This window comes from Erythrolamprus reginae, chromosome 4, assembly GCF_031021105.1.
Source record: "Erythrolamprus reginae isolate rEryReg1 chromosome 4, rEryReg1.hap1, whole genome shotgun sequence".
Lineage (NCBI taxonomy): Eukaryota > Metazoa > Chordata > Lepidosauria > Squamata > Dipsadidae > Erythrolamprus > Erythrolamprus reginae.
In genome coordinates, this window is record NC_091953.1 from 9,130,916 (window position 1) to 9,158,084 (window position 27,169).

The 27,169-nt window shown below is 44.7% G+C and overlaps 1 protein-coding gene across 1 annotated transcript; it reads right to left on the reverse strand.

The window, feature by feature from the left end:
* Positions 1-9,349: 9,349 nt before the first annotated feature.
* CTSC (cathepsin C) lies at positions 9,350-26,812 on the reverse strand. The gene is given in 6 exon segments (XM_070751520.1): positions 9,350-13,386; positions 14,505-14,636; positions 20,049-20,164; positions 22,017-22,172; positions 23,030-23,248; positions 26,808-26,812. Coding segments are annotated over 6 exon segments (1,131 nt in total). The 3' UTR covers positions 9,350-12,883.
* Positions 26,813-27,169: the final 357 nt, after the last annotated feature.

Below are 27,169 nucleotides of genomic sequence, written 5' to 3' on the forward strand. Positions count from 1 at the left end.
AGAGTGGGGAAATGTCTCTTTCCTTAGAAATCCACTAAACTATATATCCCTGTATATGGTCATAACGCCAAATAGAGCTTGCTCTAACCCTCTTTTCATTCTCACTACCAATAGGATTTTCCCATGCATTTCACTGTTGTCCAAATACAATCACAAATGAAAAATCATTCATTTGTGCTCTCATTGTCGCTCTCTTTAGAAAACATTTGCTTCTCCATAAAAACCACATTTAAGGTCTTCTGCAGTATTGTATTGCAGCTAAGAGGAAGCAGGGGTGAAATGCTAGTGGTTCAGACAGGTTCAGCTGAACCGGTAGTAAAAAATGCTACTGGTTTGGGTGAACCAGTATATCCAGGGGTGCACAGCTCCAGCTGATTGGCGGCTGTCACTTCCCGGATTACCGGGCTCGGCTCGGCTCTCCTTTTTTCCCCTGCTGCTGCTGCTGCTGTATCTGCGCTCCTTGCTTTTTTCCTCTTTCCTCCTTCCTGGCCTCGGACGAGCTTCCCTCTCTCCTGCCCGTCTCCCCTCCAGCCTCAAACGGCCACCTCCCGCATGAGGTGCAAGCAGAAGGCGTGGGTGGAAGCAGCGCTGGCAGCATTTATGCTTCTGGCAACATCCGTTTGCCTAGCTACCCAGCCTGAGGTGGGGGGGGGCGACCCAAGAAGGAGAGCGCGGAAAGCAAATTGTCACCCCAGAGAGCGACACTGGTAAGGTTGTAAGTTGAGGACTTAACAGTTCACTTGAACGATGATGATCATTCAAGCCACTCCCACCTGGTCACATGGCCAGCAAGCCTCACCTACCCAGTCACATGACCATTAAGCCACACCCACAAAATAAGCCACACCCACAGTGTGGCAGTAAAATTTTTGACTGCTCATTACTGTGTGCCGTCACTCATGCATGTGTGATAACACACAGCCACGCTCTTTGGGGGCCCGAGGAAAAAAAGGTTTGCCATCACTTTTCTAAGAGATTGTACTTTGTATATAGAAACATAGAAACAAAGAAGATTGATGGCAGAAAAAGACCTTATGGTCCATCTATTCTGCCCTTATACTATTTCCTGTATTTTATCTTAGGATGGATATGTTTATCCCAGGCCTTTGTGGTTAGCTCTGGCCCAGCTCCTGCCCCAAGGATTTTGGATGTGGGGGAGACATCCACATGCTGCAGGCCTGTTTTGCCCCCAGTGGAATCTTCTGATGAAGGCTCCTCTGACCAAGAAGACATGAGTGACAGGGAGGAGGAGAGTGGGGCAGACAGCTCAGAGGGAGATCAATTATCTCTCTCCTCCTTGGATTCAGAACAAGAGTTCATGATACAGCCACGCATGCAGAGAGCGATGCATAGGCAACAACAACTGAGAGATTATTATCAAAGAAAATGAGGCCACCTGTGGTTGGGTGGGGCTGTGGAAATTAGTGAGGCTGCTATAAATAGCAGCCTGTGGGTTTGGCCATTGTGGAGGATTATCTGATCGATGTGTTTCGTGACTGCTTTACTGAGTTTGACCTTTTGTGTGCTGATTTTTCCCCGCTTTGAAACTAAACCAGAGCAAAGTGTGTTTCACTTTGTGAAAGAAGAAGGACTGTGAATTGCCTCACAGCTGCAAGCTAAGTATCACAGAACTGATAAGGGACTTGTACAAATTACCAGTTTGTTTGGAGACGAGTGCTCTTTGCTATACCAAAAGAAGGCTTAGTTTAAGTGAATTTTCATTATAAAGAACATTGTTTTGAATTTTCAAACGTGTGTGTGTCTGAAATTTGTACCTGTGAATTTTCAGGGGGAGTCTACCAGAGAGCCCGACAGAACACAGGCATGTTTAAATTCAGTTACTGTGGATTTACCGACCACGTCTGCTGGAAGTTTGTTCCAAGCATCTACTATTTCAGTCAAATAATATTTTCTCACATTACTTCTAATCTTTCCCCCCAACTAACTTCACATTGTGCCCCCTTCTTCTTGTGTTCACTTTCCTATTGAAAACACTTCCCTCCTGAACCTTATTTAACCCTTTATGCTCTGAGATTAATACCTGGTGAATATAGTGACTTGAGGAGCGTCTGCCTCAGCTCCAAAGATGTGCAGCAATTTCATAAATAATTTACTATAGAGAGATGTATAGGGTTTTGAGGACAGGAGAAGCAACTTCATGTTGATGGCCAAAGAACACAACCTTGGCACATAACATCTTGTTTTAAAGTTTGGCTTGCTTGGTAGGCGTTTATCAGAAGGTGGAATAAGACCCAAGGCCAGGAATTCCTGCAAATCTCTCTTTTATCTAACATTGATCATGCTCTAATGGATTTTTTTTTTTTTTTACAATTTTAGAATACAGCCCACACGACTCTCAGCAGCAATGCAATGCTGCAAAGGGCCTGCGGTATCCATTTTTGTAGAAAGAAAGCAACTACAGTATTCTGGGAAGCAACCAATATGAGAAGGTACGTAGGAGATGGTAGGGCATTTGTTCCTTTAATACAAGGGTGGGGGTCAAACTCAAATTTCATTGAGGGTAGCTTTAGGGTTCCTGCACTATGAACCTTTCCTGTTGTGGTTCCTATTTGTGAGACCACATTTGGAATACTGTGTTCAGTTCTGGAGCCCTCACCTACAAAAAGATATTGATAAAATTGAACGGGTCCAAAGACGGGCTACAAGAATCGTGGAAGGTCTTAAGTATAAATCTTATCAGGAAAGACTTCATGAACTCAATCTGTATAGTCTGGAGGACAGAAGGGAAAGGAAGGAACATGATCGAAACATTTAAATATGTTAAAGGGTTAAATAAAGTTCAGGAGGTTTTTAATAGGAAAGTGAACACAAGAACAAGGGGAAACAATCTGAGGTTAGTTGGGGGAAAGATCAAAAGCAACAGTAGAAAATATTATTTGACTGAAAGAGTAGTAGATCCTTGGAACAAACTTCCAGCAGACGTGGTTGGTAAATCCATCGTAACTGAATTTAAACATGCCTGGGATAAACATATATCCATCCTAAGATAAAATACAGGAAATAGTATAAGGGCAGACTAGATGGACCAGGAGGTCTTTTTCTGACGTCAATGTTCTATGTTTCTATGTTAAGCAGCTTTGGGGAGGGAGCGAGCCTTGGATGTTGCTGTAGTAAGGGCCACTTGTCTTTCTTTCTGGCCTGATGCAAGCTCGCCCTCTCGTAGTGCACCATGGGAAGCTTGCATACGCAAACCAGCTGTTGGCGAAGCCAGGCCAAGTGGGGCGAGCCAGCTTGTGGTCCCCAGGTCGCGCAGGCCGGGCTGCAGGTCACTCAGGCTGGGCTGAGCTTGCTCCTGCCTAGAACAGAGCATTGGTCCAAGGGTGGCGTGCCAGCAGCAGCATGCTGGAGTGGCTCGCTCCTCCGCGGTCCTGCTGGCTATCTGTTGCCCAGAGCATGAGGTTGGCTGGAGAAGGAGTGTTGCTGCCTCTGCAAAGGCAGGGAATTTGGGCTGGCAAAGGTTGATCCAAAATGGGGTGCGTGCAGTAATGGGCAGCCAAAAATTTTACTGCCACACTTTGGGTGTGGCTTATTTTGTGGGTGTGGCTTAATGGTCACGTGATTGGATAGGAGTGGCTTGCCAGCCATGTGACCAGGTGGGAGTGGCTTGAATGATCATCATCGTTCAAATGAACTGTCAAGTCCTTGACTGAACTTTATTTAACCCTTTAACATATTTAAATGTTTTGATCATGTTCCCCCTTTCCCTTCTGTCCTCCAGACTATACACATTGAGTCCTTTAGGTCTTTCCTGAACAATTTTATGCTTAAGACCTTCCACCATTCTTGTAGCCCATCTTTGGACCCGTTCAATTTTGTCAATATCTTTTTGTAGGTGAGGTCTCCAGAACTGAATACAGGATTCCAAATGTGGTCTTACCAGCACTCTATACAGTGGGATCACAATCTCCCTCTTCCTCTTATACCTCTGGCTATGCAGCCAAGCATTCTAATTGCTTTCCCTATCGCCTGACCGCAGTTCACCCATTTTGACATTGTCAGAAATCACTACCCCTAAATCCTTCTCTTCTGAAGTTTTTGCTAACACAGAACTGCCAATACAATGCTCAGATTGAGGATTCCTTTTCCCCAAGTGCATTGTTTTACATTTGGAAACATTAAACTGCAGTTTCCATTGCTTTGACCATTTATCTAGTAAAGCTAAATCATTTGCCATATTACAGACGCCTCCAGGAATATCAACCCTTTTGCACACTTTAGTGCCATCGGCAAATAGGCAAACCTTCCCTACCAAACATTCCGCTATGTCACTCACAAACATAATAAAAAGAATAGGATCCATGCCAATGTGCATGAACGCCCGCCGGTCAGCTGGAGCTCTGCGCACAGCTCCATTTTCCCAATCGCAACTGCACACTAATGGCTGGGTGCAGGGCACTACTGGCTGGTGCTCACGGGTGTGCATACTTTTGGCACACGGTGACAAAAAGGCTCACCATCACTGCGCTAAAAAAACGTGAAAGAGGAGAGGTCTTTGAACATGAGCATTGTTTCCATTGCGGAAAACCCCACCACCAACCCACAGGTTTGTCCTGATGTGAAAGTGGCCCACGGAGCGCACTAGATTACTATTCCGAGGTGCCATTTGCAAAGATCATTATTACTTTCTTGCCAAGCAAAGGTCAAGAAAGAAAGAGAGAGTTTTATACCTGCGGAGAAAAAAGGCTTTCGTATCCCCACCTTTTCCCCGTGCAACCGAGGAACAAGTAGCAATTTAGTGCATCTTAATTTAGAAACGTTTCAGGCAGGCTTAGTTAAATAAAGAGTAGGCTGCGTCTCCCACCGGCTGGGCTTGGAAAACGGATTCTGAGTGTACACGACGGAAGGGGACAGAACCAGATGTAGAGAGAAAAAATGCGAATAAGAATTTCTTGTTTTTTCTTGCATTTGTCAACAAGACTGTGGGCATTTTTTAAAAAAACGCTGAAGTATTTATAGCCTCACCGTTGAATAAATACTGATTGCATTATTTTTGTTGTTACGTGTATATAGCCCAGCCTGCTACTGGGGCCTCATTAATTCCAGGGTCCTTCTATGGCACTGGTTCTCAACCTTTCTAATATTGTGACACCTTAATACAGTTCCTTACATTGTGGTAACCCCCAACCATAAGTCTAGCTCTAATACAGGGATCTAATACAGGGATCTAATTGAGTCTGACCATTTTTGTTCCTCACTCCTCTGTAGCTCAAGTTAAGTAGATTGCATGATACAGAAGCTGCCTGATCAAGTCTGCCTTCATTCAGTCCCATAAACCGGAATCCTGGCACATGCTCAGATGTGGAAATTGCACATGAAAATTAATGTGAAAAATTCCTTTGGCAAAACTGGATTTGATCTGAGCAGACGTACCATTGCTTGTATGGATACTGTTCCTTTCTGTCATCGATTATGAGCCTGGGGGCTCAAAAATTTGCTGGCAAAGCTGTGACTTCTACAGACAGCTGCAAAAATATATATATTGTGTTATCTTTTTTTTTTTTTTAAAAAAAAACCAGACAAAGGCAGGCCAGCCATTGGTTGCAAATCATTTAATGAATCTTTTCAAAATTCTCAGCACACATTATAGGGAGGAGATACACACACACACAGAGAGAGTGGTACCTCTACTTATGAACTTAATTCATTCTGTGACCAGGTCCTTAAGTAGAAAAGTTTGTAATACGAAGCAATTTTTCCCATAGGAATCAATGTAAAAGCAAATACAGTAGTCCCTCACCTATCGCTGGTGTTACGTTCCAGACCTGGCCGCGATAGGTGAAATCCGCGATGGGGAATTTATCGACTGATAGTACTTATTTAATTATTTATATTGTAATTGTTTGGTAAGTTTTCATTGTTTTAAGTGTTTATAAACCCTTCCCACACAGTATTTATTTTAGATACAGTATTTAAATACAGTATTTATAATTTTAGATTTTTTTTTTTTTTTTAAAAACCTGCCGATCGAGTTCGGCGGGCTGTTTAAATCTGCCGATCGACTTCCTCAGAAACCCGCGATGAAGTGAAGCCGCAGTAGGTGAAGCGCGGTATAGCGAGGGACTACTGTAATGCATGTGATTGGGGAAACCACAGGGAGGGTGGAGGCCCTGTTTTCTCCCAGGCGATTCCTAGAGAGGCCCCATGGAGGCTTCTTCCCGCCTTTTCCAGCCTGTTTCCTCCCAGGAGATTCCTAGAGAGGCCCCATGGAGGCTTCTCCCTGCTTTTTCCGGCCCTATTTCCTCCCAGGAGATTCCTAGAGAGGCCCCCCCAGAGGCTTCTCCCTGCCTTTTCTGGCCTGTTTCCTCCCAGGAGGCCCCCCGGAGGCTTCCCCCTGCCTTTCCCAGTTAGTTTCGGAGGCTCGGGTTTGTAAGTGGAAAATGGTTCTTGAGAAGAGGCAAAAAAATCTTGAACACCCGGTTCTTATCTCGAAAAGTTCGTAAGCAGAGGCGATCTTAGGTAGAGGCACCAATGTATTTTGTTTTATTCTCCCACAGATGAATGTTTGTGAGTTAACCTTCCGGTTAATTCATTGCAATTGTTTTCTCTGCACAACCAGATGGCTACAACTTGCTACAACTGGTCTGCTCCGAGTTCAAATCCCAGAGTATCTGTAGAAGCCGTGAGGATGGGAAGAAGAATTGCAGCTCATTATCTAAAAATTGGGTAAGATTGCTTACTATATTTAAACGGCCTATTGCAACGGGAAATGTGCCCTGGCAGCAAAATCCAGCCATTACATAATTACTTTTTATTTTTATCTTGCCTTTATTATTTTTATAAATAACTCACTGCTTAACTGAGGGTTGGCTGCTGGACTTTGTCTTTGTGCTTCCTTTCTTTTTATTGTCTTCTTTGAATGGTATGGAGATGCTATTTATCTTTGGGTCTAACATAAGGATATAAACCAGAGGTGGGATTCAACTGGTTGTGACCAGTTCTGTAGAACCAGTAGTGGACATTTTGAGTAGTTCAGATAATTAGCAAATACCACCTCGTAGGTGCAGCAGTGTTTCAAAATGGCGTCTGTAAGTGATGTATGTTTATTTATTTTATTTATTATTTAGATTTGTATGCCGCCCCTCTCCGAAAACTCGGGGCAGCTCACAACAGAATAAAACAATTTATAACAAATCCAAATATAATTTAAGATATTTTAAAAACCCGGTTTGATTTTAAAAACCCCATTTACTAAACAAACATACATACAAACATACCATGCATAAATTGTATATGCCCGGGGGAGATGTCTCAGTTCCCCCATGCCTGACGACAAAGATGGGTTTTAAGGAGCTTACGAAAGGCAAGGAGAGTAGGGGCAGTTCTAATCTCTGGGGGGAGTTGGTTCCAGAGAGTCAGGGCCGCCACAGAGAAGGCTCTTCCCCTGGGGCCCGCCAACCGACATTGTTTAGTTGACGGGACCCGGAGAAAGCCCACTCCGTGGGACCTAATCGGTCGCTGGGATTCGTGCGGCAGAAGGCGGTCTCGGAGATATTCTGGTCCAGTGCCATGAAGGGCTTTAAAGGTCATAACCAACACTTTGAATTGTGACCGGAAACTGATCGGCAACCAATGCAAACTGCGGAGTGTTGGTGAAACATGGGCATACCTAGGTAAGCCCATGACTGCTCTCGCAGCTGCATTCTGCACGATCTGAAGTTTCCGAACACTTTTCAAATGTAGCCCCATGTAGAGAGCATTACAGTAGTCGAACCTCGAGGTGATGAGGGCATGAGTGACTGTGAGCAGTGAGTCCCGGTCCAAATAGGGCCGCAACTGGTGCACCAGGCGAACCTGGGGAAACGCCCCCCTCGCCACAGCTGAAAGATGGTTTTCTAATGTGAGCTGTGGATCGAGGAGGACGGCCAAGTTGCGAACCCTCTCCGAGGGGGTCAATAATTCCCCCCCCCAGGGTGATGGACGGACAGATGGGATTGTCCTTGGGAGGCAGAACCCACAGCCACTCTGTCTTATCCGGGTTGAGTTTGAGTTTGTTACAAATGTCAGAAATTAAAAATCCCTAGGTAATATCATAATGCAGAAAGCAAGCCTGAGTTAAGAATGCCGAGTCATTCAGAGGCAGTTGACTGTCCAGTAACCTAGCAATTATGTAAAAAGCATTTAACTAGGCAAGAGCTTCCTGCTCTGTCTGTTCGCTGTTAGCTGTGTTCTGTTGCTGTTCATGAGAAGTGTGCTTTGAAGAAGCTGTAACGCTGTAAAGTTGGTTCCTGTGAGTTATTGAACTAAGATAGTTCAGGTGCTAGTAAGATACTAGTTTATTGTATGTACATTATCGATAGTAGTAGTGGTAGTATAAAGAAGTAAATACAGTGATACCTCATCTTACAAATGCCTCGTCATACATACTTTTTGAGATACAAACCCGGGGGTTTAAGATTTTTTTGCCTCTTCTTACAAACTATTTTCACCTTACAAACCCACCGCCACCCCTGGGATGCCCCGCCTCTGGACTTCCGTTGCCAGCGAAGCACCCGTTTTTGCACTGCTGGGATTCCCCTGAGGCTCCCCTCCTTGGGAAACCCCACCTGATCTGATAACAAGCAGCATGTTGTCATTGAATTTCTCACTGCGGAAAAACTGTTGGGAACATTTACAAACGTTTGTGTACAGTTTATGGAGAATCTGCAGTCGACAGAAGTACGGTTAGTCACTGGGCACAGAGGGTGAGGCTATTAGAGGTGATTCGCACAGTGCAGAAATGGCTTCGTGACCAGAACAAGGAGTGGTACCTACAAGTCATACACACCCTTGTGTCTCTCTGGAGGAAGGCCATGGAGCGGGACGGAGATTATGTGGAAAAATAGGGAGTGTAGAAAAAACATCATTCTTTCTTGTGTGTAAGTCTCATTGTGTTCCATAAATAATTGTTGAAGAAAAAAATGTGGTGCATTACTTTCTGGCCGACCCTCGTAATATGTTCAATATTGTAGTTTCCCCACAATAACCCGAGTCCACCTTATAACAAACATCCAATTCCTGAGGTCCCAGGGCTGCCCAAAAGTCTTAAATGTGGTCCCAAATTATCCTCCCAATAAACACGGTTATCCAATTTTAAGCGTCGATGCGACGCGAGGGAGAAATTATTGTATAGGTTATACTTCAATTGTATTGACTATACGACATCTTAATGTATGATGCTTTAGGAACAAATTGCATTAAAGGCCCAAATTTGTCGGACGGTATATTGCAAGGGAGAAAAGTTCTTTAAAAGATGTAATTCCACTGCAGCAACTGTATGTGGTTCCCACACAAAAATATCATGTCCCTTTTTCAACCTCCCACCGAGTCTTAAAAGAGGCAATAAGAAAGCTTTATTTAAAGAACTCCCAAGGCAACAGAAAAACATTTTATTTCAGAATCATATAAAAAACAACCCTGATGATCTTCAAAAGAAGGAAACAATAAGGTTCTACGGCATTGTTCAAATTGTGGATCACACAAATGTTGTCATCCCAGGTATTTCGTTCAAAAATACCTAGAAGTTTCCCTTTATTATGCACACATACACACACAAAATCACAGTAAAGTATCATCATTTTGCATGCAAGACTCTCTTCTACGTTCAAGTTTCTTCATTTCTTTTGTTAAGGCACGGCAATTTTTTAAAAAATAGCATTGCGGATTAGAAAAATATTTCTGGCAAATAAAATCAAAGGTGAGGGGAAAAGGCAGCTGAGCGAGGAAAGAAAGTGTGTGAGAATAACAGAGCGAATATTCAGTAATTGAAATTGTAGCTGGATTGTAAACATTAAAATATCCACTGCTCAAAAAAAATAAAAAGGGAACACTTGAAAAACAGAATATAACTTCAAGTAGATCAAACTTCTGTAAAATCAAATTGTCCACTTAGGAAGCAATAGTGATTGAGTCTATTTTATATGCTGTTGTGCAAATGGAATAGTTGTGCAAATGAAATATTCAATGAGAATATTTCATTCATTCAGATGTAGGATGTGTTATTTGAGGGTTCCCTTTATTTTTTTGAGCAGTATACTATTTTCTTATATGACACTCAAGCATGGGGTATATTACTTTATCCTAAGAAACCTGATTAATATGGCTAAGAAATTTTCAGGAACATGATCCATGTTCCAAAGGTTTTCCCCTGCAAAAAGTAACTGAATGTTTTTGGATTTCTTCTTTGAAAATGTTTCCAAGAAACTTTCTCAGTTCTGACTTCAGTTCAGTGAGAACTTAGTTAGTTTTAATGTTAGTTCTTTGGTTCTAAATGACCTCATGATCCATCTAGTCTGCCCTTATACTATTTTTTGTATTTTATCTTAGGATGGATATATGTTTATCCCAGGCATGTTTACATTCAGTTACTGTGGATTTACAAACCACGTCTGCTGGAAGTTTGTTCCAAGGATCTACTACTCTTTTCAGTAAAATAATATTTTCTCATGTTGCTTCTGATCTTTCCCCCAACTAACTTCAGATTGTGTCCCCTTGTTCTTGTGTAGCTTCAGTATCGGTGTAGTTTCAGTAGCGGTTTGTAGCTACTATGGGGCAATACGGCATCCCGGTAGCGAAAATGGAGCTGCGCACACAGCTCCAGCTGACCGGCAGGCGGGCGTACTCATCGGTGCGAGATTCGACTTCTGCGCATGCACCAGAATCTCGCATGAGGAAGCGAGAGTGAGATTTGGGCAATTTCTGCATGCACGAAGCAAAAATGTCAGCAAAAATCACCGAAATCTCACTCACACGCCCTCGTGTGAGATTTGACTTCCGGAGCATGTGCAGAAACCAAATCTCACGCTGACGCCCATGCCTGCAGCGGTCACCAAGAGCCTTCCAGTAGCGCCAGCGTTGGGGAGCCCGTCATTGCTAGCCTTCCATTCGAAACTACCATTCCCCAAGTATTTACTTAAATCACTATCCTTTCCTGATGGATTCACCATTTTATCACGCCAAGCCGAAATAACACTGATTACGATGAGTAACTTTGCTTCCAATCATGGTTGCCAATTCTGGCTTGAAAGTTGAGAACATGAATCCATTGTCAAGGTTTCTTCATGCTAACATATTGCAAAAGTTGAACTGAATTAAGAGTGGTTAGATGAGTCAGCCACCTTGGTTTAGGGCCAGTTCTTTGACCTTGTCTTCTAATCACTATGGCTTTCGTTTTGACCACCGTTTGGAAAATAACAAAAGCAAATCTTGTCCCGTAGGAAGGGAACGCAAAGCCATTCACCTTGCTCAATGTGTACAGATAGTCCTCGATTTACAACAATTATGGGACCGCCTTCTGCCGCATGAATCCCAGCGTCTGGTTAGGTCCCACAGAGTCAGCCTTCGCCAGGTCCCGTCAACTAGACAATGTTGCTTGGTGGGGCCTAGGGGAAGAGCCTTCTCTGTGGGGGGCCCGGCCCTCTGGAGATTTCTACTGCCCCTACCCTCCTTGCCTTCCGCAAGAATCTGAAAACCTATTTATGCTGCCAAGCTTGGGGTCACTTGACCCCTAGCCCAGTGATGGCGAACCTATGGCACGGGGGCCAAAGGTGGCAAGCGGAGTCATATCTGCTGGGATGTGAGCTGTTGCCTTAGCTCAGCTCCAGCATGTATATATGTGCAAGCCAGCTGATTTGTGGCTCGCACAGAGGCTCTGGGAGGGTGTTTTTGGCTTCCAGAGAGCCTCCATGGGGATGGGGGAGGGCATTTAACCTCCCTTGGCTCCAGGGAAGCCTTTGGAGCCTGGGGAGGGCAAAACACAATCCTAGTGGGCCCACCAAAAGTTGGGAAACAGGCCATTTGCGGCCACCAGAGGGTCTCCAGGAGGCAGAAGCCATTTTTGCCTTCCACAGGCATTGAATTATTGGCGTGCACACTCGCACATATGCGATACTGCGCACGCATGCTCTTTCAGCACCCAAGGGAAAAAAGGTTTGCCATCACTGGCCTAGCCTCTGGCTAACTAATATATGGCATGTTTGTGGTTTGAATCTGAATGACTGATTTTTAATGTCTTTTTAGAATGGTTTTAGATTATTTATACTAATTGGATTTCAGATGTGTTATTGTATATTGCTTTTTTGATACGTTGTGAGCCGGCCCGAGTCCACGGAGAGGGGCAGCATACAAGTCCAATTAATAAATTAATTCTTTTAGGGACTGTTTGAAGTTACGAAGGCACTGAAAAAAGATAACTTGTGATTGTTTTGCACTTACCACGGTTGTAACTCAGAGATATCACAAGATCAATATTCAGATGCTTGGCCACTGGCATGGACCTATGCTGGTTGTAGTGTGCTGGGGTCATGTAATCACTTTTTGCAACCTTCTAATCAGCAAAATCAATGAGGAAGCTGGATTGCTTTAATAGTTGTGTTGCAACTACAGGGATCCCTTAATACAGGGGTGAAATGCTATCAGTTAGGCCTGGTCTGGGCATATCGGTAGCGACGGGCGCTGGTGGTTCTGAGAACTGGTAGCAGCGTTGGCAGAGCGAGGCTCCACTCACCAATCTGGACGTCACCATTTTTTAAAAACCCTCTGCGCATGCGCAAAGCCTCCTGAGCATGCGCAGAGGGTAAAATAATAATTAATTATAATAATTTATTAGATTTGTATGCTGCCCCTCTCCGAATATTCGGGGCGGCAGTGTGATGGTGGTGTATATGTGCACAATGCACACTTCCGAACCAGTAAGGAAGGTAAGTAGATTTTACTCGATAGTGGGGGGAAAAAGGCTGCAAATTGGATCAAAACTCACTTGCTTAGCAACGGAAATGGGCTCAATAGTGGTCATAAGTCAAGGACTAATTGTAAGGAATATTCATTGCACTTCTAGGGTGGGCAAGCCTGCTCTCTGGACAGAGGTCTTCTGAGATTAATCCCACCACTATATTTTAGGTATGGGTGTAGAGGCCACCGCTATGCTCTCTATCGCACATTCGTCAGAGCCTCTTCGGATCCGGAAATAACCTTCCTCGCCCCAAGAGGTCCCCCAACTGTTCTTCACGATCCAGAACGGCTGGCCAGAATTGGGGTCGCTGCCATACCCCACGAGCAAAACGGCGTGGTTGGTCAGTTCAAAAGGGTTAAAAGGGTCCATCAGACCCGTGTGGTGGTAGATTCCGCCCGAGTAGTACATGAAGTCGTTGTAGACTTCGAAAGCAACGGCCATTGGTCCATGCTTAATGAGCTCCAGTTTCATCAAGGCTTCGTTGCACCCGCCGTAAAACCCGCCTACATAATAGTAGTTGGAGGCATAGTAGCGGTAACAGTCGTCCGGAAGAGCGCAAGGGGAACCCGTGCCTTTGTAAGGAAAGCAGGCCTCCTCAACGATGCCAAAATCTTGCAGGTATTTTCCAGCAATAAGGTAAGGAAACCCACCATCACAACCTAAAAGGGGAAGAAAGAAAGAAAGAAAGAAAGAAAGAGAGGAAGAAAGAAAGAAAGAAAGAAAGAGGGAGGGAAGATAGAAAGAAAAAAGGAAAGAAAGACAGAAAGAAAGACAGAAGGAAAGAAAGAAAGAAAGAAAGAAAGGAGGGAGGGAAGAAAGAAAGAAAGAAAGAAAGAGGGAGAAAGAAAAGAGAGGGAGAGAAGATAGAAAGAAAAAAGGAAAGAAAGACAGAAAGAAAGACAGAAGGAAAGAAAGAAAGAAAGGAGGGGGGGAAGAAAGAAAGAAAGAAAGGAGGGAGGGAGGGAAGAAAGAAAGAAAGAAAGAAAGAAAGAAAGAAAGAAAGAAAATAAATTATAACAATTCCGGATAGTTAACTCTACAATTTGAAGAAGTCTTAAAGGCTTAGCTGTCAACCAGACGGGGGTTCCCTGTTGCCACCACTACTGGTGCGGTTGCAGCTCCGAGATTCCCGATGCATGCGCGTGCGTGACCATATAAAATTTGGCTTCTGCGCATGCGTAGGAAGTCGAATCTCACACAAGGACAGTCGCGTGCATGAGATTTCCCTGACTTTTGACTACTTTTTTGCTTTGTGGAAGCAAAAAAACCCACCAAAAATCAGTGAAATCTCTCGTGCGCGAGCATCCAATGGGCAAACTGGGTAAAAATTGCCCAACGGGCAAATCGGAGGGTCGGAAAAACAGACTTCCGGTTTACCCACTGTGCTGTTCTTCACACTCTGGAGGCTTCGGGATGCTTCCTGAATTCCTGGTGTGTGAAAAACAGGCAAAACAGAAGTTTGGAAAAAGGACTTTCCAAACCTTTCCCCCCCAAGTTTTTCCAAACTTCCGGTTTTGCCCATTCGGCCATTTTTTCACCGTCCCAGGTTTCAGGGAGACCTGTGCGCATGAACAAGGATGGGGCATATGGGATTGTGCGCATGTGCAGAAGCAGCATAGGGGGTGTGCATGCATAGGGAGGGAGTGAATGGGTGTGGGTAAGTGCGCGCATGCTAGCATGTGCACACACACACCTTTCAGTCAGTGGACAGTTCAAAATATGCCCCCAGGTTTTTAATCCCGCCCCCCCATCCAGATGCTACACAACCCTACTTTACCTTGGGAGTATTCACTGCAGGAAACAACTTGCTGAGGGCTCAGTGTTGGAGTCTGAGAATTGTTGGTGAGGATGCGAATCCTGGCTTCCAGCATGCCCATCGAAGCAAATGCATAGCAGCTGCCACAGGCGGCTGTGGAGAAGAAAGCAGGAATAAAGTCAGCCAACCACTGAGCTCCTTCGAAACGAGAAACTCCTTAGCTCTGAGCTGGGAGAGAGAAGGAGGGAGAGAGACAAAGAGAGAGAGAGGCACAGAGAGAGAGAGAGTGAGAGGCAGAGGGAGTGAGGGAGAGACAGGCAGAGGGAGAGAGGGAGGCAGAGGAAGGGAGAGAGAGGGAGAGGGAAGGAGAGAGACGCAGAGGGAGAGGGAGGGAGGGAGAGGCAGAGGGAGAGGCAGAGGGAGAGGGAGGGAGGGAGAGGCAGAGGGAAGGAGAGGGAAGGAGAGAGAGGCAGAGGGAGTGAGGGAGAGACAGGCAGAGGGAGAGAGAGAGGCAGAGGAAGGGAGAGAGAGGGAGAGGGAAGGAGAGAGACGCAGAGGGAGAGGGAGGGAGAGGCAGAGGGAGAGGGAGGGAGGGAGAGGCAGAGGGAGAGGGAAGGAGAGGGAAGGAGAGAGAGGCAGAGGGAGTGAGGGAGAGACAGGCAGAGGGAGAGAGAGAGGCAGAGGAAGGGAGAGAGAGTGAGAGAGAAAGAGGGAGAGGCTGAGGGAGAGAGAGGGAGAGGGAAGGAGAGAGACGCAGAGGGAGAGGGAGGGAGGGAGAGAGGGAGAGGGAGGGAGGGAGAGGCAGAGGGAGTAAGGGAGAGACAGGCAGAGGGAGAGAGAGAGGCAGAGGAAGGCAGAGAGAGTGAGAGAGAAAGATGGAGAGGCTGAGGGAGAGGGAAGGAGAGAGACGCAGAGGGAGAGGGAAGGAGGGAGAGGCAGATGGGGGTAGAGAGGGAGGCAGAGGGAAGGAGGGAGAGAGGGAGGGAGAAGCAGGGGTAGAGAGGCAGAGGGAGAGGAAGAGAGAGGGAGGGAGAGAGAGAGAGGCAGAGGGAGAGAGGGAGGCAGAGGGAAGAGAGGCAGAGGGAGAGAGAGAGGCAGAGGGAAGGAGGGAGGGGCAGAGGGAAAGAGGCAGAGGGAGAGAGGGAGAGAGAGAAAGGCAGAGAGAAGGAGGTAGAGGCAGAGGGAGAAAGAGGAGAGGGAGAGGGAGTGGAGAGAGGGAAGAAGAGAGGGAGGAAGCGGGGAAGAGAGAGAGAGTAGGAAAAACCTTTGAAGACATTTTAATCAAACTAAACAACAAACTTCTCTATCTTATTTGTTTTTATTAGTTCTTTATATCCCCCCCCCTTAAAATAAACAGCAATTCAAGTCAGTGAATGTATGTAAAGTTCCTTCTTACTCCTATTTCCCCTTGCTCACAAAAACAACCCTGTGAGATGAACTGCATTAAGAGAGACTACCTGGCCTGAAGTCACCCAGCTGGCTTTCACGCCTAAGGCAGGATTAAAACTCAGAGTCTCTTGAGGATTGGCCCCAAGTCACCCTGTTTCCATGCCTTAAGGTAGGACTGAAAACTCACGGTCTCTTCGTGCCTTAACCGTTTGTCAAAACCGGCTCTATAGGCCTCTTACGCTCCGAGCGGATACGTAGGCGCTAGATTTTTTTCTCCCCTCTTAAATAAATAAAATAAAATACACTAACTGTGCTAAATGGCCCTGCCTAATATCCCAACTTTCTTTATCAGCTGCTTAGCAACCCAAGGAAACGGCTGCATTAGGCGAAATAAGTTTATTCATCCCTCTTCTGTTTCGCGACTGGAATTTGAGGTAATTGAGTCAGAATTTTTGAAACCTGACAAAATGTTGTGGTGGAACAATGCCGTTTCCTGCAGGCCAAAGGTGGGTTGAATTGTGCTTTTCTTTCAACCCAAGACTTATTCCAGGTACCTTAACAAAAGAAAGGACCCCACGGACTGAGGGTGATATTTAGGAGCCAAAATTGCATCTTGAGAGGAAGGAGGTGGGAAGAACCAGGAGAAAAACACATTTTCCCCCCTCAAAAAATTACACCTATGCAGGTACCATTTTAGTTTTTAATTGCCTGACTTGTGCAGTAAAACGTACAGAATGAAACGCTGACCGATGGGAGCAAGGCTCTTTGCACAGGTAGGCCTCGACGTACGACCCCAATTGAACCCCAAACACCTGTCGCTAAGCGAGACAGACATTTATTTTTTATTTATTTATTCATTTTGTCCAATACATAAATACATAGGAAGAAAAAATAGACATGTAGTAATGTAGCCCCGAGTTTGCGGAGAGGGGCGGCATACAAATCTTAATAATAAATAAATAAATGTATATAAGAGTAAAAGTGAACTTATAGGAGAGGATATATGAAAGGAAGAAAATATATATGAAAAGTGAGAGAAATGGAAGACGATTGGACAGGGGATGAAAGGCACACTAGTGCACTTATGTACGCCCCTTACCGGCCTCTTAGGAACCTGGAGAGGTCAATCGTGGAGAGTCTAAGGGAGAAGTGTTGGGGGTTAGGGGTTGAGACGATTGAGTCCGGTAATGAGTTCCACGCTTCGACAACTCGATTGTTGAAATCATATTTTTTACAGTCAAGTTTGGAGCGGTTCGTATTAAGTTTGAATCTGTTGCTCTTGTGTTGTTGCTGTTGAAGCTGAAGTAGTCATTGACCGGTAGGACGTTGCAGCATATGATCTTGTGGGCAAAACTCAAATCGTGTTTTAGGCGCCGCAGTTCTAGGCTTTCTAGGCCCAGGATTGTTAGTCTATTTTCGTAGGACATGAACTAAGGTGGGGTTTTTCCCTCCCATTTTAGAATAGAATATAATTCCTTATTGGCCAAGTGTGATTGGACACACAAGGAATTTGTCCTGGTGTATATGCTCCCAGTGTACCATAAAAGAAAATATACATTTGTCAATTTTTACAACCTTTCTTGCCACAGTGGTTAAGTGAATCATTCGTTCGGTGAGTAACACGGAGGTTACAGGAAAGCTGGCTTAATCGAAGTGTATAAAATCATGCATGGGATAGAAAAGGTGAATAGAAAAAAATTCTTTTCTCTATCACACAATATTAGGACGAGGGGACACTCCCTAAGAAAGTGAGGACAAATGAAGGGAAATATTTCTTCACCCAGAGGGTCATTGGTTGAAAATAGGCGAAATCTCACGCGCGAGTGTGTCCTGGCATGAGATTTCGCCTGCTCCGCTGTGCAGAAGCTGAATCTCGCACTGACAGGCGCCCGTGTGCCCATGACAGTCCAGAAGAGTATACAGTGGTACCTCTACTTAAGAACTTAATTTGTTCTGTGGCCAGGTTCTTACGTAGAAAAGTTTGTAATTAGAAGCATTTTTTCCATAGGAATCAATGTAAAAGCAATTAATGTGTGCAAATCCACTAGGAAAGAAATAACAGCTCGGAATTTGGGCGGGAGGAGGAGGAGGAAGAAGAGGAGGAGGACGGTCACTGCCGAAGGAAGAAGGTGAGGTGAGGTGAATCAAAAAAATCCAAAACTTTAAGGCTTTAAAAAAAAAGAGAGGGACTCTGAGGCGGCGAGGAGGAGCACGTGCCTCCCATACACCTGGCGTGAGGCTGCTGCTACCTGCTTCCTCTTCCTTCCCATGCTGAAGGGCTCCCCTCTCCTCTCGCTCACTCGCTTTGTAGCCAGCGCCTTTCCTTCACTATGGTTACTCCTTGGCTGCCCAGAGCGGAGGGAGTGTTTCTTTTTTCTGGCCGCTGACAGAGGTTTATTCCCTGTCCAAGCGCCCAGAGAAAGGAAAATGCCTTGTTTGCTCTGGACTGCCAAAGCCTCCTTAAGCGCCACTAAAAGACTCCTCTGGCAGCCCAGATGGCCAGGATTAAAGAGAAAATGGCAGGAAACTGGCTGGGCCTTCGTGCCGCTCTCAAATTTCCTGGGAAATTTTTCCGGGCTCGGGTTTTTAAGTAGAAAATGGTTCTTGAGAAGAGGCAAAAAATCTTGAACACCTGGTTCTTGTTCTGTCTGGGTTCCCCCAGACGTCAACACCAACTAAAAAGAGTATCCAGACACGCTGGTAAAAAGCAAAGTCATTTTATATCTTTGAAAACAAACACAGATAACAAAAACTGTTCTTACAAACTGGAATGCTATGAAGCTTCACAGAAGAGTCACGACGGCCAGACAATACAAGAGGCTTCTTGCTGGCAGACACACCACTGTAGATAAGAAAACCCACGCCTCCCCCAAGTTTTCAGCCTTCGAGGCCACAAGCCAGAATCAGAGACGCCAAGGATCGAAGCAAGGTCACAGGACTCCCAAAAGATAACTCTCCACAATACAGAGCGGGCCTGCCTTTTCAACCTTTCTGAGGAGAACCACACCCAAACCCAGCTGTTGCCTACTAGGGATGGAAATACCTGGCTAATTGTCCCCTTCGTTGTGCTGCCCTTCTCTGCCTCATATCTATGATGGCTTGTGCATTCTCATCTAATGACTCCAGGCTACTCGCTGGGGAGAGCTCCCCCACAGGGGTCTCAGGCTGTTCCCCCTCCTCCTCGTCCTGACATTCCTCTTCCCGGTCTGCCTGGTCCTCCTCCTCCTCCTGTTCCTCGTCCTCCCCCTCTGAGCATGGAGCCGGCAGAGTTCCAGCCGTTCCCTGAGGAGCCTCAGACTGAATCACAACAAATCTTATCTAGAAAAGATCTTAAATAGAGACGTTCTTAAGTAGAGGTATCACTGTACAAGTAATGCGCCTGGTCCAGGTATATGATGAAGGACAAAAAACAAAATAAAAGAAAAATGGGAATAAAAAATTTAATTTAGAGAGAAAAATCAAATAGATCCTAAGAGGAAATATTATTAATATAAAGCATTTCTATACCATTGATAAAATGAAATAAAATGGATATATTAACAGGAAAACTAACAAGATGTATATATATGTAATAACTAATAAAAGGAAAATATTTTTTTTAAATTATGTATGAGCTGCAAACCAATTACACCGCTATTTAGGTGGTGTCAATACTAAGCTATGATACCAAATAATCCATGTATAAAGCAGGATGGTTTATTTTGTTGTTGTTGTATGTTATATGTATATATCATTGTTCTGTTTTTTCTTTGTTTTCTTTCTGTTTTAATGTATATATTTAATAAATTATTTTTTTAAAAAAAGAAAGAAGGACAAATGACAAGAATAAGAAAGGGAAGAAGAAATAGAAATATGACAACCTGTTTCTTGGGTCAGAACAAAATCACTAATATTATCTCAAGTCTACCGCTTACTTCCAGCATAGTAAATATGCTATTTGGAGCTCAATTTCCTCCGCCACCGACAGGCTAACTTTGCCAGAAATGAACACATAGCTGCTTTTTGCCCCCTTGGTGCTCACAGTGTTTTTGGGAGGGTGATAATTATCCCAAACACACAATTGCAGAGACACAACCACAGATCCCCATGAATACCCACTGAAGGACTTTTTTTTTTTTTTGCAAAAGCGTTGCAAAACAGTTAAGTCAAAAGCAGGGTTGGAGAAACAGAATGTACCTTGATTTCGTACTGGGCTGACGTAATTAACACCTTTCATATTTCTCCAGTCCCACGATTCTGGCAGTTTGGAAACCTCTTCGAGTATTTCGGAAGAGAGGGGAGCAGGTTTTGGCCTACAAAAAGTAAAAGGAATGTGAATGTATCGTTGGTATCAGGGTGGATAAAAATCAATGAGTTTTTTAATTTTTTAAAAAATTAAAAAATGGACTGCTTTCGAACTCCTAGGTTGGCAGGAAACGGGGCATCGGGGTGTGGGAAGCCACCCTAGAAGAATGAAATATTTTGAGGAAGATTTTAAAAGGGCAGGATAAAATGTTTCCCCTAAAAGAGAAATAAAAATAATCTCCAGGGACACAGAAACTCAGAGCCCCAGCTCCCTGCTCCTAGGCAGATACTGATCTGAAATGAAACTTTTAGAAATGAAGATTTGGTAATCCGCTGCTCCCTGCAGCAAAGTCTAAATAAAGGTAGATTATTTATTTATTTATTTGATTTTTATGCCACCCTTCTCCTTAGACTCAGGGCGGCTTACAACATGTTAGCAATAGCACTTTTTAAAACAGAGCTAGGCTATTGCCCCCACAATCCGGGTCCTCATTTTACCCACCTCGGAAGGATGGAAGGCTGAGTCAACCTTGAGCCGGTGATGAGATTTGAACCGCTGACCTTCAGATCTACAAGTCAGCTTCAGTGGCCTGCAGTACAGCACTCTACCTGCTGCGCCACCCCGGCTCTTATCCCTCACCCAAGAGCCAAAACAGGGCAAATTCATTAATTATTGCATCATCCTAAATAATTTCAACCAAATTTAGCTCAGACAACCTATAGAGTCAGGTATGACCTCTACATAACCCCTAAAACAGCTAATAGAATACATATTCTTGCACAGGAATAGGAAGCTAAAGTCCAATGTCCAGGAGAAAGTATAACCCACACCCCATTCTCAACTAATAATAATAATAATAATTAATAATAATAATAATAATAATTTATTAGATTTGTATGCCGCCCCTTTCCGAAGACTCGGGGCGGCTCACAACAACGATAAAAACAATATTATACTGGCTCCATATGGTCAGCTGCCTAGAACCATGGGCTTGCTGTTTCTGCTTCACCATTAAACCCTCTTTCTAATCAACCTCCCTTTTTTTCTCTGGTGCCTTTCTCCTGGCTTAGAACTGATATTTCTTCCAACAGGGCCAAGTAATGGGATGAATGGCTATTTCTTCCCACAGGGGCAAGTAATGGGGAGGTCGCCCCATCATGTGGTGCTCAGATCTCAAGCTGCTGACCTACCGGTCAACAAGTCCAACATCTGAACCATTAGACCTCCACACTACCCTCCAATGTGTACCTTGGCATCTTTCAATTTGACAAATGGAACAATTAATTGCTATGAGCTTCGCTTCCGCTCTGTCTAAGATCTTTACTAGTGTAGCGGAAAAAACCCTTTCCAAAAGTTCTCCCACAGGAGCTCTCTTGTTATATGCAGAGGTGAAATAAAATCACAGCAAACCGATAAAGAAAGATTATTGGCACTTATGCCCCCCCCCCCCCCCCCCCCGAGTAAGCACTTCATTTCAGAGGCTAAAGTAAGAAGCCCTTAGCAAAATTGAACATAGTTCCGACAAGGAGTGTAAGACTGGTCACAAACGTTTCTTTTTAAAATGACTATCGAGTGCTTAAAACAGTGTGATGATTTTGAATGGCTCAATACTGCACCATCAAATTGCCTCCAGTACAGATAATTGAGCTACAGAGACCAAGGAATTTGAAGTGATAACTAATGCCCTCTGTCCCACTGAACGTTCTCCCCACCTTAACATGTGCTCAAGTACGTGTTTCAGGTTTTTAAACAAACACATCGCCTACAATTTGTCATTGCCTACTTAATGCTAAGCGTCTCTGGGCTCCGCGGCACATCTCTTTGCCTAAATCTACCCACTGGCACGCGACTCGCTTTACCTGGGAGTTTTGGATCTCAATCCCCCAGCTCTCCGAACGAGGTCTTGTATAGTAAGCCTGTCGTATTCCTTGTAGATAGTTGCTCTCCATGATTTCTGAACAGCATTGATGGCTTTCACAAAATCGTAGTTGGTCACGTGGAACCTCTGTTGAATTCTGGAGAAAAGGTGTTGCCAGTTAATTAAATGAAGCAAAGTTTTATTTTTTATAATTACAACCTAACTATACCTAAATTCAGGCCCCTAACCAAAAAAGCACTAAGAGTCACAAACTTAATTCTACGCAGCTTCTTCTCTAGAAACACCAATCTACTAACCAGAGCATACAAAACATTTGTCAGACCAATTTAATTTTATTTATTTTTATTTTATTTATTCATTTTGTCCAATACACAATGAGGGTTTTAGTGGGTATATATCTACATACACATAGTAAAATACATGATGAAGGTTATAGAGGAGATACTCATAGTAAAATATATCTAAGAAATAATAGAAAAGAAGGTATAGTAATAGAACGTATCAATGAAAGAATAGAAGGAGAGATATAGGAATAGAAGAAAGGTATAGGAGATATAGGAGAGCAATAGGACAGGGGACGGAAGGCACTCTAGTGCACTTGTACTCGCCCCTTAATTCTTGAATACAGCTCACCTGTATGGAATCCACACTGCATAACAGACATGAATACAACTGAAGGAGTCCAGAAATACTCCACAAGAAGAGTCCTCCACTCCTCCTCACCCAACAAATGACCTTACACCTCCAGACTTCAATTACGTTTAGAAAATTTACAGCTACGCCGCCTCCAAACTGATTTAACTGTTGTTCATAAAATCATACATCCCAATGTACTCCCTGTTAGCGACTACTTCATCTTTAACAACAACAACAACAACACAAAAGCACTGTTGCTATAGCGGCCTGAAGGAAAACCAGCAGAGTTGACCGCCATCCTCTGAATTACGACAGGACAGGCAGGTCTTCTGCGTCATTTTGCTAAACGGAACTCACCTTCTCGAGCTCTTCCATGGAGGTAGTTGATGCACACGAACTTGGGGACGCGAAGGCGAGACCTTGATTCCAGTGAAACATGCCCAATTATGGCCCAGGACATCATGGACCCAGCCTGGTAGAGTCTCGTTGCAGTAACTCGTCACGGTAGAGCCCTCTTTTTTATACTAAAAAGCAAAGAGGAGAAAAAACAGTGAGTGATAAGTGAGTCTTGAGACTCTTGCGGAAGGCGAGGAGGGTAGGGGCTGTACGAATCTCTGGAGGGAGCTGATTCCAGAGGGCCGGGGCCGCCACAGAGAAGGCTCTTCCCCTAGGTTCCCCCAGACGACATTGTCTGGTCAACGGGACCTGGAGAAGGCCAACTTTGTGGCACCTAACCGGCCGCTGGTATTTATGTAGCAGAAGACGGTCCCGTAAGTAATTTTAGTATATTGCCTAGTATACAGTGATCCCCCGCTCGTTGCGAGGGTTCCGTTCCAGGAGCCCCCGCAACGAGCGGGTTTTCGCGAAGTAGCGATGCGGAAGTAAAAACACCGTCTGCGCATGTGCAGACGGTGTTTTTACTCCCACAGCGCTAGCGAGGAGCCGAAGATTGGGGGCGGGGCGGCTGTTTGCCGCCGGCATGGAGGGCTTCCTAGCAGCCCCCCAAACCCGGGTTGGGGGTCCGGGGGGCGCTGGCTCTCGGCGCTTTTGAGCTGAGTCCAGAAGCGAATTCGCTTCCGGACTCAGCTCAAAAGCGCCGATAGCAAGCGGCAAGGAACGGCTTGTCTCGGCGCTTTCGAGCTGACCGGACTCAGCTCGAAAGCGCCGAGACAAGCCGTTCCTTGCCGCTTGCTATCGGCGGTTTTGAGCTGAGTCCGGAAGCGAATTCGCTTCCGGACTCAGCTCAAAACCGCCGATACCAAGCGGCAAGGAACGGCTTGTCTCGGCGCTTTCGAGCTGACAGCTCGAAAGCGCCGAGACAAGCCGTTCCTTGCCGCTTGCTATCGGCGGTTTTGAGCTGAGTCCGGAAGCGAATTCGCTTCCGGACTCAGCTCAAAACCAGCGATACCAAGCGGCAAGGAACGGCTTGTCTCGGCGCTTTCGAGCTGTCAGCTCGAAAGCGCCGAGACAAGCCGTTCCTTGCCGCTTGCTATCGGCGCTTTTGAGCTGAGTCCGGGAGCGAATTCGCTCCCGGACTCAGCTCAAAAGCGGCGAGAATGAACGGCGTGGGCGGGCGAAGGGCGGGGCGGCAGCGAGGAGTTTGCGTGGGCGGTGGGGAAACTCCTCGCTGACGCCAGCAAGAGGGGGAAGACCCAGGGAAGCCGCTGCCATCTACGCATGCGTGCCCGGCACGCATGCGTAGATGGTATTTTTGACTTCCGGGTTGAAAAATAGCGAAGTACCCTGTTCGCAATGGTTGGGGACGCAATAAACGGGGGATCACTGTATTGCCAACCCAACTGTTTTCGACAGAGTCCTAACACCAGCCTTCCTTACACCGCTGTTACTGTGGAGGAAACAGAAAGAGGAAGGAATATTAAATATGTTTGCTGACTTTGAGTTACTTATCAAGTAATAAAGGCGGGATATAAATCAAAGAAATACATAAATAAATTTAATGGCCCGCTGAGCCATTTCCTCATGCGGAGTACCCCTGGATAAATCATAGCAGCTAGGAAGTAAAGGGTAAAACGTAATTGCAGTCTGAATAATTACACATGGCTCTGAAGAAAGCAGATAGATTCCCCCATCTTTTTCCTATATTCATTATTTTTTTTAAAAAAAAAATCATAATTTTTTCTCTTGCTCCGCTCCCCTCCCCACCGAAAGCTTAATCCTGGTTCAACCAATCAATTGAATAGCAATAGATGCAGTTCGCTGGCATTATATCTTCACACGATGTATAATTCATGAAATTCACTGCTTTGAGACATGGTAGTTACACTTATGGAGAATAGGCTTGTTCTGCGGTGATTAATCACATTGGCACGAGTGTGAGGTTTTACAGAGCCGAAGAAGGCCACCGTATGCAGAAACAACAACGAAAGGGGGTTTGGTAGGTTTTTGTTTTGCAATGTTCCCCATCTATCTTGCAACTTGTTTCCATCATCCCCAACTGCCATGGCCAGCGATGGCAACCACGTTGAAAGATGCCAGGATACTGCCCTCCGGAAAGTTGGAAAAGACTTAAGCAGTGGGGTGGAGTGGTTGTCTGTATAATTTATTTATTTATTTATTGGATTTGTATGCCGCCCCTCTCCGGAGACTCGGGGCGGCTAGCAGCAACAATAAAGCAGTGTACAATAGTAGTCTGATGTTAGAAATAATTAAAAGCCCATTAATATTAAAAAAACAAACAAACCCAAAACCAAACATACATACATACATACATACATACCATGCATAGAATTGTAAAGGCCTAGGGGCAAGAGGGTCTCAATTCCCCCATGCCTGACGGCAGAGGTGGGTTTTAAGCAGATTACGAAAGGCAAGGAGGGTGGGGGCAATTCTAATCTTTGGGGGGAGTTGGTTCCAGAGGGCCGGGGCCGCCACAGAGAAGGCTCTCCCCCTGGGTCCCGCCAAGCGACATTCTTCAGTTGACAAGACCCGGAGAAGATCCACTCTGTGGGACCTAACTGGTTGCTGGGATTCGTGCAGCAGAAGGCGGTCCCTGAGATAATCTGGTCCGGTGCCATGAAGGGCTTTATAGGTCATAACCAACACTTTGAATTGTGATCGGAAAATGATCGGCAACCAATGCAGACTGCGGAGTGTTGGTGTAACATGGGCATATTTGGGAAAGCCCATGATTGCTCTCGCAGCTGCATTCTGCACCATCTGAAGTTTCAGGACATTTTTCAAACATTTTAATACTGAGCTAACAGCATCCAATATTTTTTAATAAGTGAGAATACGGTAGTAATGCATGGCTACTCCAAGTCATGGATCAGGAGTTCAGACAACTTGTTAAATCCTCTACTAACCAGGAAGCAGGTCTCTGGTAGGTTCCGAATCTGCAGACAATTCATTCTCTGGTGTTGTGGTTTACATAAAAGAGGCTACGATTCTCCCTTCACCACAGCCAAGCCCCCTGGGTTAGGCACACCTGTTACCTGTGGGCCTTATAAGCCACTCCTTTAAATCAAACATTTACAGGTGAAACTCGAAAAATTAGAATATCGTGCAGACATTCATTTATTTCAGCAATGCAAGTGATAAGGTGATACGTAATATATGAGAGGGGCTCATTACATGCAAGGCATTTTTTATTGATCACATGTAATATTCTAATTTTCTCAGATGGGGGATTTGGGGTTTTCATAAGCTGTAGAAACAGAAACATAGAAGACTGACGGCAGAAAAAGACCTCATGGTCCATCTAGTCTGCCCTTATACTACTTCCTGTATTTTATCTTGCAATGGATATATGTTTATCCCAGGCATGTTTAAATTCAGTTACTGTGGATTTACCAACCACGTCTGCTGGAAGTTTGTTCCAAGGATCTACTACTCTTTCGGTGAAATAATATTTTCTCATGTTGCCTTTTGATCTTTCCCCAACTAACTTCAGATTGTGTCCCCCTTGTTCTTGTGTTCACTTTCCTATTAAAAACACTTCCCTCCTGGACCTTATTTCACCCTTTAACATATTTAAATGTTTCGATCATGTCCCCCCTTTTCCTTCTGTCCTCCAGACTATACAGATTGAGTTCATAAGTCTTTCTGATACATTTTATGCTTAAGACCTTCCACCATTCTTGTAGCCCGTCTTTGGACCCGTTCAATTTGTATGTACCCCATAATGTACCCCATAATCATCACACTTATGACAAATCACGGCTTCAACTATCTTGCCTTGCATGTTATGAGTATCTCTCATATATTAAGTTTCGCCTTTTAAGTTACATACTGAGATAAATGAACATTTGCACGATATTCTGATTTTTTCAAGTTTCACCTGTAAATCCTCTAAAGTTAAACCAGATTTTTACAGTCTTTACAGTCACAGCCTCTTCTGAAGGTGGATAACCATCAGAATAAACTGGATAACAATCAGAATGAACAAGTGTGGCTTCCATAAATAACTCGGGGTATTATTCAACCTTCAACAGCATGAAGGGTAGGCATCAATTATTGAACTGAAAAATGCCTTGAGAA